Source organism: Porites lutea, chromosome 5 (assembly GCF_958299795.1).
Source record: "Porites lutea chromosome 5, jaPorLute2.1, whole genome shotgun sequence".
Classification (NCBI taxonomy): domain Eukaryota; kingdom Metazoa; phylum Cnidaria; class Anthozoa; order Scleractinia; family Poritidae; genus Porites; species Porites lutea.
Window position 1 is genome coordinate 40,858,181 of NC_133205.1, and position 13,761 is coordinate 40,871,941.

Genomic DNA, 13,761 nt, shown 5'->3' on the forward strand with positions numbered 1-13,761 from the left:
TATGTTCATCATTTTTAATTAATTAATGTAGGCAGTTGTTGAGTCTGATTGCACGTGGCTTAAATAATCACTGATTTACAGTATGTGGGTCTCAACCATTTTAGAATACTTTATTGACCTAAAGACGACTAGACTCGTAATTTGTTGGTCCGCTTTCAAGTACTGTACAGAATGTATAAAATCTTCTATCTACATCATCTGGGGGTTACTCATATATTATCGCGTTATTTGAGAAAATTAACATAATCAAAAGACAATTTTTGTCAATGCAACTATCGTTGTACTCTTTCTAGTGGATAAAGTGCTGATCACTATACAGTTTTCAGGCGCATTTGAAAACTGTATAGTTGAATTTGCGCGGTATAAATAAATGTTATTAGTATTATTATTATTATTATTAAAGTGTAAACAAGTATTTCCCACAAAATAGATAATTTTATAAACCCCATAAATAATGAACCATGTCTGTGCATGTAGTCATTACAACCTGCAGTTGTAACGATTTATAATACACTTTTGTAAAGTTAAAGGGGTTCTTTGCAAGTCTGGTTTACCCTCTATGCTTCTTTTTGAAAAACTAAAGCCGTATGCAAAGTTTATAAACTAGCTGAAGGTTCTTTGTTGTTAACAATCAAAACATCAATCGGCTGCTGGATCTTGCTCCACTCGCGCAAAACTTATACACTAGCTAACTTGAGATTCTTTGTTGTTAAACATCAATCGGCTGCTGTATCTTGCTCCACTTGCGTAAATGTAGAAGTATTATCCAGCTCTTGTATATAAACGACGCTTGACTGACGACTCTTGAAGAAAAAAACCTCAAAATTCCTCTTCATTTTCCACTTCCATCCTAATACTGTCCAAGAAGCTTGAGTTTCTTTTCTTCATTTTCGACTGCTGCTTCTCAAAGTTTTTCTTTCTGTCCTGTAGAAAAATAAAATTCATAAAATGATACTTTCTTTGAAACTCATGTTTACTATAATACTGCATGCGTACATCGTTACTGGTGTTACGGAGAAAACTCGGACAGTGTAATGTAGACAATAAGAACAAACTTTCTGGTCTTCTCAACCATTCACCTATTCATTCAATTTGGAAAGGCACCTGCCCTAAAAGGAGCACGTTTTTTACAAACTGCAAACGTAAATCAAAGAAGAATTGCACCCAGAAAACTGCATATATTTTTGCACCATCTAAGTTGAGTTTGAATTCGCCACTACGCTACTAGGCTATTTCCGAGTTCCAAAAATTCTCACTTTCAAAACGAGGCTTAGTGCAAAACCTTTCTTGTGAAAACGAGTTTTATTTGTATGAGAATAAAAAATCATTTCCATATCAATGACTTCACACTCAGCCTCGCTTTGAATCAGAGGTTTAGCCAACTCGAAAAGCCAGGGAGGCGCAAAGACTTCTGGGATCGTTTCTCGTTTCTGCCATCGACCAATTATAACTAACGCTTGTCCACCCGAAAGATCCCAGATATCGTTGCAAACGAAAGCTTGTAGCCATTCTCCCTTAAGTTTAAGAAATGTCAAATTGATTGATTGATTGATTGATAGTCCTACTGATTTTTTAACGTGTGATACAATTTTGTCGAGCTCTAAGAACAATGGCGCTTTTCACGGCTGACAAGCTCTCACAAAACTTGGTAAGATATCCGCGCTTATGGTGGTATCGGTTAAACACAGCATTTGACATACAAACCTCCATTGACATTATGGAATCTGTCCTGGCTCTCGAGGCTGATTCGGGACGCTCCCTTCCTGAGCCCGGTCGCTGCCTGGTAGCTGAGTCCGGCCGTGAGTCTTTCATTGTTTCTATTGTTAAGTCCTCCTGCTGAACCAAAACACAATCTTTAAAGAGTGATTTCTCGATTACTTTACCCTTCTTTCCTTAGAGAGTCCAGAGTAATATATATTTTTAAAAAATCAAATTTCATTTCGTAGAATACCAAGAAGTAAAAAGTAGTATGCCAAAGTTCTACCAAAGAGGTTTTATTTCAATAGTAACACCATAAAATTTCGTCCACAGATTAAAAACGGGTGGAAAATATTAAATCTTGTCATAAGTTGATCTATGAGTAGGTTCATAAGCTGACTAGGTTTATGTTTATCATTTTTTTGTTTCAGAAATAACAGTGCCCCACACAGCATGTATTTCCAAAACGATTTGAGACACTTTCCTTAATGAATATGCATCATCGTCTGTCCCATTCTCATCAAAATTACGGTTTTCATCAACTTATACTTCAAAGTCGTAACTTCGGTTGCACTTCTTTACAAGAATCCAAGATTAGACTTCTGCCTCTACGCTGTATTTCCACGTAGTGTACTCTATTATGAGGTGCAAAGTAATCAGTCTCCCAATGAAAATGTCAACCTCTAAGCATTAAATGCAAGGTCGTTTATACCTTAAAATACAGAATTTTAGTAGCGAAAAAAATCCACATTTTTTACCAACCTCTCGTTTCAGGACCGTTTTTTTAATTTTCTACCAGTTAGCATAGAAATGGCTAAAAATGAGATTCTCAATATTTTTTTCGCATATTTCCATTAAGCTTCATTTGTTTTCTTTCTCTTTTTCTTTCCTTTTCCTTTCTTTTCTGTCTCTAGAATCCTTGCAAAGATCTATCCTCCCTGAATTCGTTACTTATCAACTTAATTACTTAAACTGAAAGCTAAGTCGGTTCAGAAATGCAAAATCTCAATGGTTCCATGTTGACCCGAAATGACCCGATCCGTGGTCAAGGGGTTAAGCGTCATCTCAAAACCTCAACGTCAATTCAAACTCAACGATTCGGAGCGACCGCTTCCCTGTTGAAGTTATGAAACAGCCACTTCTAATTTCCTTTAGCTTAGTGTTTGCCAGTTTAAGCAAAAAAGCCTACTTACTAGTAAGCACTGATAAGATAAGCCTTGTACGGAGAAAGTCCGTCAATGGTGATGTTTACTGCCAAGTGTCGGCACTGTGAAATTTTCTTAAGTCTAAAATCTTAACCTGTGTACAGAGGAGGCGTCTGTACACAGGCTATAAAATCTCAGATCTTTTTTTTTTCCTCTAAACGAAACTATGCGGAGGATGTTACTGACCTCTGTATCACTGATCCAACTGTCCTCTCCGCTCTCCAATCCACCAACTCCGCTGTCAGAGACTTTGGATGGTACACCGTCTTGATCACTTCCCATAGAATCGATACTACAAAACAGCAAAGAAAAGCGGCTTTTATAGCATTACAGTTCCGTATCATCCTGGCCCTAGTTGTTCAAACGTTGGATAGCGCTATCCACCGGATAAATCACTATCCAGCGGATAGCGTAATTGGTTTCCCTAATACCTATCCGCTGGATAGTGACTTATCCGGTGGATAGCGCTATCCAACGTTTGAACAACTGGGGCCTGATCACTTCCTATAGAATCGATACTACAAGCAGCAAAGAAACGCGGCTCTCTCATTCAGTGCTAGCCTGCAGTGCAGGCGCATTTTGGGCGGGCGAAAGCCGCTTGTTTATGTTCGTCGCATTGTTGTAACCGCCATCTTTGATTCGCTTGCCCGAAGTAAACGCCTGCACTGCAGGCTAATTCAGAGCCATATCACTGATCTGAAGAAACGCCTTTGATTCGAGAAGTAAAGTTGCTTGTGACATCACGATACCGAATCACTGTTCGAAAAGAGTAGGGGACGTAGACCCTGGTGGTGTGGTTAACCTTTCCTGGGCTGGGTGGGTAATCTGTAAGGACAGCTCTTAATGTAGGGATAACCTCATGATCGTCCACTCCTTCAGGAGTCGAAATGGCTACCTGTAAACAGTTTATGTGTATGATACATGCGTCATACGAATTATAGAGTTGCTAACTCAACGACCCACCGCCTTGCTAAACATTTTTCACAATAATCTTTTAACAAATGTAACTTTTTGTTCACCTCTTTCTTCTCTTGCTTTCACTGGTCATTAGTTGAGCAAGCGTGCTGTCTTGTCTTGTGAGTTCTTTTTCTAAACGACAAATAGGGATGTTAGTTACCGCTAAATCTAAAACCAACTGAAATATAAAAAAATTAGCTTTCAAATACAACAATAACTTACTGAATTTCCTGAGGAGTTTAACTAAGTCCTCATGGCCGTATTCCTGCAGCAAAGAAAACATTATTTAAATTTTTATTTGTAATCAGGTGCACAAACTGAATTAACACTGCTCTGAGCAGCAATGAGCAAGTTGCTTCCCACGCGGACGTTCTTAGGGCTTCGTCACGCGTTCCGGAGGATTGCGTGACTAGCCAAAAGAACATCTGTGTGGGAGGCTAAGCAACGGGCAAAGCAACTAAATCAAACTAAAAGATAAGCAACATATTTTACCTCAGCAATATCCAGCGGCGTACGTCCATTGTTATCAACCAGATCTATTTTGGCTCTGTTAGCAATAAGCCACTTTACACACTCCGTGAATCCGCTGCAACAAAATAAAATCATTTTAACAAAAGTACTGTTTCTAGGTCACTTAAGAAGAATTTACAAGGGTTGCGCGGTAGTGAGAGCACTCGCCTCTCACCAACGTGGCCCGGGTTCAAATCCCGGTGTCGACGCCATATGTGGGTTGGGTTTGCTGTTGGTTCTCCACCTTGCTCAGAGAGGTTTTACTTGGGCACTATAGTTTTCCGCTCTCCTTAAAAACCAACACTTCGATGTGGAACGCACGGAAAACTTTAAACGAGTCCTCAAGAATCCCTAGAGGGTAAACAAAATTACAGTTACAAATTTAATATTCAACTTACCTCATACAAGCAAGATGAAGAGGAGTAAGTTCATCAATTGTCCTAGAACTCAGCGTACTTCCCATGGCTGAGAGGATCTTATCAAAAACAGATAAATGAAATCAGTAAAGAATAATTGGTAAAATGTGTCGGTATTATAAATGTCTTAGCGCTCATAAGTTGTTAAGAGAGTATGATTGCTTTCAGGGACGTGTGCTATTTTGGAAACTACATGGGAGTTTTCTAGACCGTTTGGTAAATTGTAGAGTAAAAGGAATTAGCAGAAACTCGCAATAGAATCGACTATTTCATTGTTCTGCTTTTACAACTTCTTAAACCGGAACATGAATAACCAGAAATGGACGCCAAGAAATTCGACAGAGTGTGATTGGGACAACCAAAAATAATCGAGTAAATCAGTGAACAACTACCCTTTACGTTTTCAAGACTGGGTTCTGGACCGGTAAAACAGCTGCTTAACTCCCTCAGCTATATTGCGTTCCGCGATATAGCTTATTAGCCACATTAACACTTATTTTTCAGACTGTTGAACTGCTGCAAGATATCGCCTAAGTTTAAGAGTTACTAACATGGCCCTTCGAACTTTACCCACAAAACAAAGTGCCATTTCCGAACTTTGAAAACCTTTTATACAAAATTTCTATGATAATTAATTTTTCACCATGCTAGATACAAGACACTTTCCCTTGTTTTAAAAAAGACGATTAAGGCAACTTAGAAATGGCTAATTAGTTTTTTTCTTTATTGGTTGTTTGGTAGGTTTTTTTTCGTAGTAGTTGCTGTTTCTTTTCCAACCTACCATCATGCAGTTCACGTGACCATTCATGGCAGCCAAATGCATGGCGGTATAGCCAGTCGGAGTCTCCTCTGCTAGGTCTACACCGCTGACCGCTAGCCACTTGACGCAGTCCAGTCTGCCGTTGGCTGCCGCTAGATGCAGTGGGTTCATACCGCGTTCATCAGTCTTATTTTTCATCTCAGGAACTACGCTTATCAATTCTTTGATTCGATCAAGGTTTCCTGTTTTGGCGGCGTCATGTATTGAAATACCTTAACGGGAGAAAAAAGCAGTTAACATTGCACCGGGTGATAAATCAGAGGGCAATCAAGAACTTTACCAAGATCAAACGAACAATAAGCCAAACAGATCCAGAGGGAAACAGCGAAAAAATGGAAAACAATAAGTTTGACTTTCTCGCTGATTCTTAGATAAAAAATATCAATGGAAAAAAAAAGTATATGTCATGTGTTAATTTAAGAATAAAGTTGGACGTGTTCACTTTGATCCACCTTAAAAGTAGCCTACGATCAAACACAGTTCCTATATCTCTCTCTATGTCGCAAAACGCCTAATCGCACGTTACTAACGGCTCAGAGAGACGACACAATATTCATCGCAAAATTGCATGGCAGAAAAGTTGCGCCGTGTTTTTCACCTCTTAATTTCCTTCGCCATTCTACTTCGGACAACTTTTCGCGGGAAAACCAGTAGTGCCCATGGTGTTGCAAAATGTCGGCTATTTTCTCAGGCTAAATATTTATCAAAAACACAATAATTCTCAGATGCTGCAAACATTAACAAACCTTTTCTCAGGACACTTTCACTTTCATGTACAGATTCCTTGTGTCGCTCTCGTTCCTTCTCGTGTTTTGCGCGCACTCCAGCCTTAAATCCCTCGAAAAATTCTTCACTCTGGGCAGAAATAGGTCGCTCACGCTCGTTCTGTCAAGAAAATCATTGACTTTGAATTTATCACAATCAGTCAGTCGGTAAACAGGCCCCCCAGTTGGAGAAGAGCGTAGAAATTAAAGGGGTTAGTTTCTCCGAAAACTGGGGTGTTGCATCGCTGGGGGAGTGAAATACAAAGATTTAGTTTTATCAACTGTATTGATAAGGAAGAAATAGCCACCGTACGGAAATAAATAATCGATTCGCTCTGACGAAGGGCTAGGACCCGAAGCATCAGTTTCTCTATATCCCTGCAATCACAAATTTACCTTACCAACTCAGTTGATAAAAGCAAATCTTTCTAAATTTTAAAGCTCGTTCGCTCTAACTCTCGACAGAGTGAAGGTTGATAGTCTAACCCGTTTCAGGTGTTCACTGCATTCTCGAGGCATCGGAGAAGCACAAAAACAGCGAAGAGACTCCTTACTTCCTCAGTCTCCCTCAGCGCTGTATCCGACGCCTCGAGAATAGGACTGCCTGGAAAAGGCAAGGAAAGTGAGAAACTGCGTTGGTGAGGGAATGAAACACTAATGAGTCGTATATACTAAATTGTTATATCAATTTTACCACAGTAAAGAGATTCAAAAGCCAACGTTTCAAACTCTAGCCCTTCTTCTTCGTCGTCGTCTTTGCCTTAACGAAGCCTGTTTTCGCGCTGGTATGCTGGCTTTGAATCCTTTACAAAAGGACAATTTAATTTATACACTTAGCTTGATAAAACTAAACTTTTAAAGCCTATACGTAAGTCTGGAAAAATTCAATGAAAGTTGCCTCGCATACAAAGAAGGGCTTTCTCCACCAACAAAACCTACGCACAAAAAACCTTTTCCCAAATGAGAGTGTAACTGCTAGCGTCTGTCTATTCAGGAGCGGCTCCTGGTCTCTTATATTTCTTCAGTGCTCTTGCGTGTTCCGCTCAATAGTGAGTGTCATTTAACAACACAATTTAGTTTTACGGAATTTCTCCGGAGCAATTTTTTTTACTTAAAGTTAAGCAGTATTTTTTCATGTTAAAGATGGCAGAATCTTTTTCCCCAATTTTTCTGTCTATAAACTAAAAGAATGATCTTACCTCAGGCTTTGTATCACCAGTAAACTCAACCCGAGGCTCTTCCTCCTCCTCTTCCTCTTTTTCAGGCGCCGCTTCCTCTATGTCCTTCTCCTGTTCAACTTCGTTTTCACCGCTTTCGTCTTCTTTTTCTTGTTCTTCCACTTTTGTTTTTTCTTCCATTTTTTCCTCTTCCTTGCCTTGTTCTTCTGCTCCAAACTCTTGATCCTTAGTCTTCCTTCCAGCCGCTTTCTTGAACGATGTCATAGCAGTAGTGACAAGTTTGAGATTATCTGACCCGTTCTTTGTTACAGCTGCTCTCTTTTCACCTCCCGTTTCCTCTTCTTCATCTTTCTCTTCTTCTTCGCTTTCACTTGAATTTTCTGCCTCCTCTCTTCGCTTTTTACCCTGTGTTCTTGAATTCTCCTCTTCGTCTTCGCTCTCGGAATTATCGCTCTTATCATCGGGGTCGAAAAACTTCTCGTTTTCTAGTTCCTCGACACCCCCTTGCTTGTCATCCTCGCCTTCGCTGATATCAAACAGGTTTTCAGCCTTTACAGCGATAAAGCCGTCCTCCTGAACCTCGCTTTCACGGGGAGTCGGTACTGGAGGGGGTTTGGACACGACTGGCTCGGTCACATGCTTTGAAGTCTTCTCTACATGGGATTCCTCTTGACTCTTTGGCTTCTTTTTAGCTTCTCTTAAGTCAGGAGCAGGAACATTATCTTCATCGCTTGAGAAACTGTCGCTGTCACTAGCGCTTCTGAAAAAGTCTTCGTCTTGTCTCTCGTCGATCCTTGGTAGGACAGCTACAAGATGGGACGCTGCGCAAAAAGCGAATATGATAAAAGTAAATATTATATAAGAAAAGAGCTTTTTACGTAACATTTCCAATTCGCGGATAAAATACAGACCTTTAGGTCCTTTAGATTCGAGGCCGAAGACGAGATTTGACTTAAAAGTTTTTTTTGGCGTATTCTCCAAAAATAGACACCCCTGAAAGCTGCATTTTACTCTTTTCACCAGAAAAGTTAATACGGGTTATTTTTAATGAAGGAAGTTAAGCCCTACCCGATCACAAAATGATAAAACTTCCGTCACTAAAATTTTCCCTAGAACTCATGGTAGAAGGACAGCGGCTATCGCGTTTTCCCGCCAAAATAGGCACTTTACGATCCGACGACGTGATGGCAAGGAGAACGTCTAACAAACAATTGGTTTAGAAGGCAAAACAACACCTTTACACGTGCATCACACTTTTTTGTACATTTCTCCGCTGTTTTTGCACGAACACGACGTGAAATTGCCTAATTTCTAACAAGTGACGACGAATATTATTTCTCGTTCTGAACTTGGATAGGGATCCAAGAAATTCAACTCCAGGAGGGTACGCCAACTTTTGATATAGTAAATAGGTAGGAATATTCGCGATAAAGACTGAAAGAACGTAACTTCACTTTTTAAGCGACATTGTCACTACCATCGCGTCGTCGGATTGTAAAGTCCCTAATGACACTAGTTAACGCGCGCGCTTCTTAGTAACCACAAGAAGATTAAACAAGAAGAGACTTATCAAAGTATGTTATACCTGGAAAGACATCACAGACTGGTAAATCACGAATAATCTGTCCGTCATCATCGCGCGAAGATAGCCACCTGAATAAAAAACAAAAATGATATAAAATGAGGTGAACTTAGAGGAATGGCGTGTGACAAAAACATTTAAAAATGCTAAAATCGACCAAGAGGGACCTAAATAACTTTAACGGATAAAAATTATGCAGCCATTATACGGTATGTCACTGACAAACTCCAGTCAGCCAATCAACTTCCAGATTTTGTTCAACACTCGCGCAGCAATAAAACACACACCCACCTGTTGCATTTGAATTCAAATGCTCTCGTGGCCTCGGGACCTTCCTTGATATAAACTTTGTCTAAGAACCAACCATAACCTGCAAGTACCAACGATTTAACATTCAGTAAAATGAAGGAACCAATTACTTCCGATAGTCAGATGCCGACACTAACTCACCTAACTTTGTTTCGTTATGTCCAATTCTGATGCTTGACAACTTTCCAAGGAAAACTGAATCTATGACAAAAATGTCAACCTAAAAGAATAAAAAACAGAAAACTAGTTTTGGCTAAGCTTACGTAAAGCCCGAGGGGTACTCCCTATAATGGCCTATACTGAGAGGCTCCGCCCGAAAGGGGTACCTTTTTCAGGGTTCAGGTTCTGACAGGGTATGGGATATATGAAAGGACAGGAAAATCTATCGAACAAGTAATTAAAAAGGACTTTCATTCAAATGTTTCGAAAAGACGCGCCTTTGTTTTATATGGCTATACAGCTGACAGGACGACTTTCCGTTTTGATCAAGAGACTATTAAGGGGACAGAGAGGGCATCCCCCATATACACCCTATTCCATAGGTAATTCGTCTCGAGTTATTTTTAGAATCGGGATAAAGTTACCTCGCGCGAGGCGTGGATGTTTCGTGGAGGTTTCGCATGACCAAACGCCGTGCAAAACATGTCGGGCGAGAGGCAATGAAAGCGTAAAAAGATCGAGAGCATTCCTGAATATTGAAGCGAAATGAGTCGGCGCTCACCTGGGAAAAAGGAATCGCTGGACTCTTTGACAACCCGTGAAATCAGTTTAACTCGAAGTTGTCGTAACCTCAGTGCTTTAATAAAATGAGAAATTTCGCCGGTCTATTGAAACCGGTCGTTTGTACAATTAAGGGAGTTTAAGATCCAACGACGCGGACGACAACTAGAACATCAAAAAAACAATAGGTTTAATTAGCAAAACAACAACTTCGCACGTGCAACACACTTTTTTGTTCATTTCTTTCCGGTTTTTGCACGACTACGACGTGAAAATGCCTAATTTCGCGTTTTATGGAGGACGTAAATAAGCAACGACGAAATTTTATTTCTCTTTCTGAGCTTGAATATGGTCCCTTGAAATTCAGCTTTAGGAGGGTTCGCCTACAATTGACAAAGTAAGTGGGTAGGAATAATCGCTATAAAGACTGAAAAAAAAAAACATCAAACCAGAAATTGCTCTCTTCAAACTGTAAATTATAAATGATCCTGAGAGAATATTCAGTGTGTTAAGGATTTCCCTGCTCTACTGTTAGCTCTATACAAGAGAGGAAGGGCGATTCTTTTCTAATTTCGGTTTCGCTGACACGGCTTTCGCAGAAATCTCGCTGTAGTCGTTTTCGTCGACAAAAGGAATAGCAAAATCGCTCTCCGCCTCTTCCCCCATTTTGTTCTACGTCATTTCGTGAAGGACGCGTGGGTCTCAGCGTGGGTCATCCACGCGGAAAACATTCGCGCTATGTGATTGGCTGTTGTCTAATCCCCCTTGAGATCTGTGGTGTTAAAAATAACTCGAGACGAATTACCAATGGAATAGGGTGTATATGAGGGATGCCCTCTCTGTCCCCTTTATAGTCTCTTGGTTCTGATTTATTCTTATTAAGCAGGGAGATGAATTGAAATTGGTACCATTTTTCAGTGGAAGGTATGCTAAAGGGATACCATTTCTGCCAAAAATGGTATATATAAAAGAGTAAACGGTTGGACTTCGGGATGGCACCTCCCCGTATTAGACTTTGTTGAATGGTCCCGGGACGTAAAGTAAATTATTTTAGTGGAATATCCTGCACACATTTAAGACAAAAATATGAGGGTTCCTACTTTTCGCTCCGATTCGCGACCTTCCTACCTGTCCTCGCTGGAACTTCGATCTGTGCGTTCTTGATCGTAGTAACTGCCTCTCGCCAGAGTTGCCGTATTCTCCAAAAATAGTCAACTTTACAGCAGCCTTTGTACCAGCGCCTAACTTGTCACCCGTCAGGATGTAAACTTCATAAGTGAGAACTGTTCAAAGGCAAAACAACAGAGCAGCAGTTGGTTACTTTGCAATGTTACAGCATCTACTTTGTACTTCTCGTAACAATCGTTATTTGTTCGTTATTTTATGAGAATTGCAGAGTTGAATCTGCGAAAGCACGAAAAATATAAACAATTCGTCTTCCATATTCATGCAACCGCACTGTCAGTTTAAAAATCAAAATATGAAGGAGCAGTGTTTACTGGAGTCACCCTACGTCGCCTAAGTATTGATTGCTTCAAACGTGAGCCCTCTCTAATTTTCATGAAAATTTGCTTCATTCAGAAGTAAAAATAGATGACGTTGAGTTGTTAAAACGCCATAACAAATTACTAAAAGCCAAGCGGGAGTAGCTACAATCATGGACAAAAGTCTTGGGACAATTTTGCATTTCTGTGACGTTGTCCATTTCACACAGGCCCAACCCCTCCCCTCACCCCACAAACAACTTTGGACGCGTATATCCAGAAGTTTTTTCCCAATTTCGACTTTGTGGGAGAACAGCAAAAAAATTTCGAAAGGTTGCACTGTTTTATGAGGGAAGCCAGAAGTTACAAAAAAATATGAATACTGCATTACTGTCCCAAGGACTTTTGTCCTGCATCGTAACATCACGTCAAGGTGGGACGGGCAGGATTATGTATTATGCTACAGGCTGAAATTGGCGCCAAGTAAATTAAACTTAACGAACCTTTAGGCTCTAATTCCCTGTTTCTCGTCTGTGTTTCTGCGGAAAGAGGTGTTGATGTTGGGATGTCTGCGGTACTTGCTCCAACTGTTGCTGTCTCTGTGGACACATACACCTCTTGGACTCTCTCTAACGGGGTTTGTTTGACTGGCGACAGTCTTGAAGGGAGGATGATATGTCTGTCAATCTGATCCAAATCTTCGTCATATTGTTTAACAGTCTGTGTACCTACAATGATGTAGATGAACTTATGCAGGGTTAGCCTCGAGAAAAGGGGTCTGAGTTGGCGGCAGCACTGTGATTGAATATGCAGTTTCCAGCTGGCCTTTGTCGTGTTTAATTTTCTACTACAGGTGGGTCAAGTCAAAGTGAAGTGATTTTTGCAGAATGCTCCATCCCCTCCCCTCCGCTCCCCTTCCCCACACACCCAGGTGGTGAGAATAGGTCACAAAAGTTCCACTCATTTTATCACTGCAAGAGATGCCAGCAGATGTCGTTTGCAGTGTTGCCACAGTTTCTTCCAATGCTTTGCTGCATTTTGTGCTCTAAACTGTTAGCAGTCTAGGAGCAGTAGCGTGTGTAGCCACTAATCTCCCGTGTTTTGCTACCTAGCCTGCAAGCAGCTTTCCAGGGATCGTCCCAGGGCAAGGCGAGGCCATCGGCTTTATGGGAGGGGGGAAAGAGCTCCCCAGCCCTGTCCCCTTCCCCCTTCAGAGCTTGCCAGCAGGCTACCCTTTACCCCTCTTCCACCCCACCCCACCTACCACACTAACAGACTACCATTCGCCACTAAAGAAACAAAAAGGGTAACGGAGCCAAATTCATCGTTACTGGGGATGTGCCGGTCAGCTATTGGCTAATTCTTTTTCCTGTCCCCGATAACAGTCTCAGAAGTCTTTGCGAAAGTTAGAAATTTCTAGATGACCGTTCCATTCAGGTACAATTTTCGAAGCTTATCTAATAAATTCTCTACGATTTTCTGAAGTTTAATTTCTGACATTTTACTCCCCATGTAAGGCTAATTTTCAAAGAAAAAGGCAACCTAAAACTTTTGGGATTCAAAAATGTAATGGAGAGAGGAATAAGAACAATTCTCACTTTCGTAAAACGTTCAATTGCATCAAAAATTTTCCGGAAAATAATACTGAAGCCCTTGTAATTTCGAAAAGACTTACGTTCTCCTGGGATGACCGAACAGATACAAATTTTATGGTGCCGATTAGAATGCATTTCTAGATATCTTAAAGTACTCTGGATAGCCTAAAAAGAGTTTTAAATACACATTTAGGAGGAAACCATCGTTGGGTGCCCCTGATCAGATGATTACAAAGCAACTCACCCGAATGAACAACTGTCTGTGTAGACATATCAATCATTTCATGTTCACTTTCCATCCATGATTGCCTCGGCGTTGTACAAGTGGAGGACAGTCTTGGAGATCCTCCACTTTCAAATTCTTCATCATCATAACTGTCTTCCTCTGTCCGTGAATTCTGTGGAACAGCCGCACTTTTAGGTCTAGTTTCTTTTGATTGGTGCTTTGATGCAATGACACTGCTGCCACGCCCCTCCAAATTCATGCGTCCAACTAATGACCTACAAAATCACCAAGAAAACA

At 40.6% G+C, this 13,761-nt stretch overlaps 1 protein-coding gene across 2 annotated transcripts in view; it reads right to left on the bottom strand.

Annotated features, from left to right (window-relative positions):
- The window catches only part of LOC140937675 (uncharacterized), a 25,760-nt gene continuing 11,999 nt past the window's right edge, over nt 1-13,761 (bottom strand). Inside the window, exons 10-25 of one of the 2 annotated variants that reach the window (XM_073387236.1) lie at nt 13,483-13,739; nt 12,147-12,371; nt 11,288-11,442; nt 9,581-9,659; nt 9,422-9,500; nt 9,134-9,201; nt 7,570-8,369; nt 6,353-6,491; nt 5,568-5,818; nt 4,769-4,845; nt 4,353-4,446; nt 4,083-4,125; nt 3,923-3,992; nt 3,090-3,195; nt 1,705-1,836; nt 1-924 (exon numbers count right to left, since the gene is read on the bottom strand). In XM_073387236.1, coding sequence (XP_073243337.1) covers nt 820-924; nt 1,705-1,836; nt 3,090-3,195; nt 3,923-3,992; nt 4,083-4,125; nt 4,353-4,446; nt 4,769-4,845; nt 5,568-5,818; nt 6,353-6,491; nt 7,570-8,369; nt 9,134-9,201; nt 9,422-9,500; nt 9,581-9,659; nt 11,288-11,442; nt 12,147-12,371; nt 13,483-13,739 — 2,680 coding nt within the window. In that variant the 3' untranslated portion in view covers nt 1-819. The remainder of the gene's footprint in view (nt 925-1,704; nt 1,837-3,089; nt 3,196-3,922; nt 3,993-4,082; nt 4,126-4,352; nt 4,447-4,768; nt 4,846-5,567; nt 5,819-6,352; nt 6,492-7,569; nt 8,370-9,133; nt 9,202-9,421; nt 9,501-9,580; nt 9,660-11,287; nt 11,443-12,146; nt 12,372-13,482; nt 13,740-13,761) is intronic. The other variant, XM_073387237.1, reaches the window with a different exon arrangement.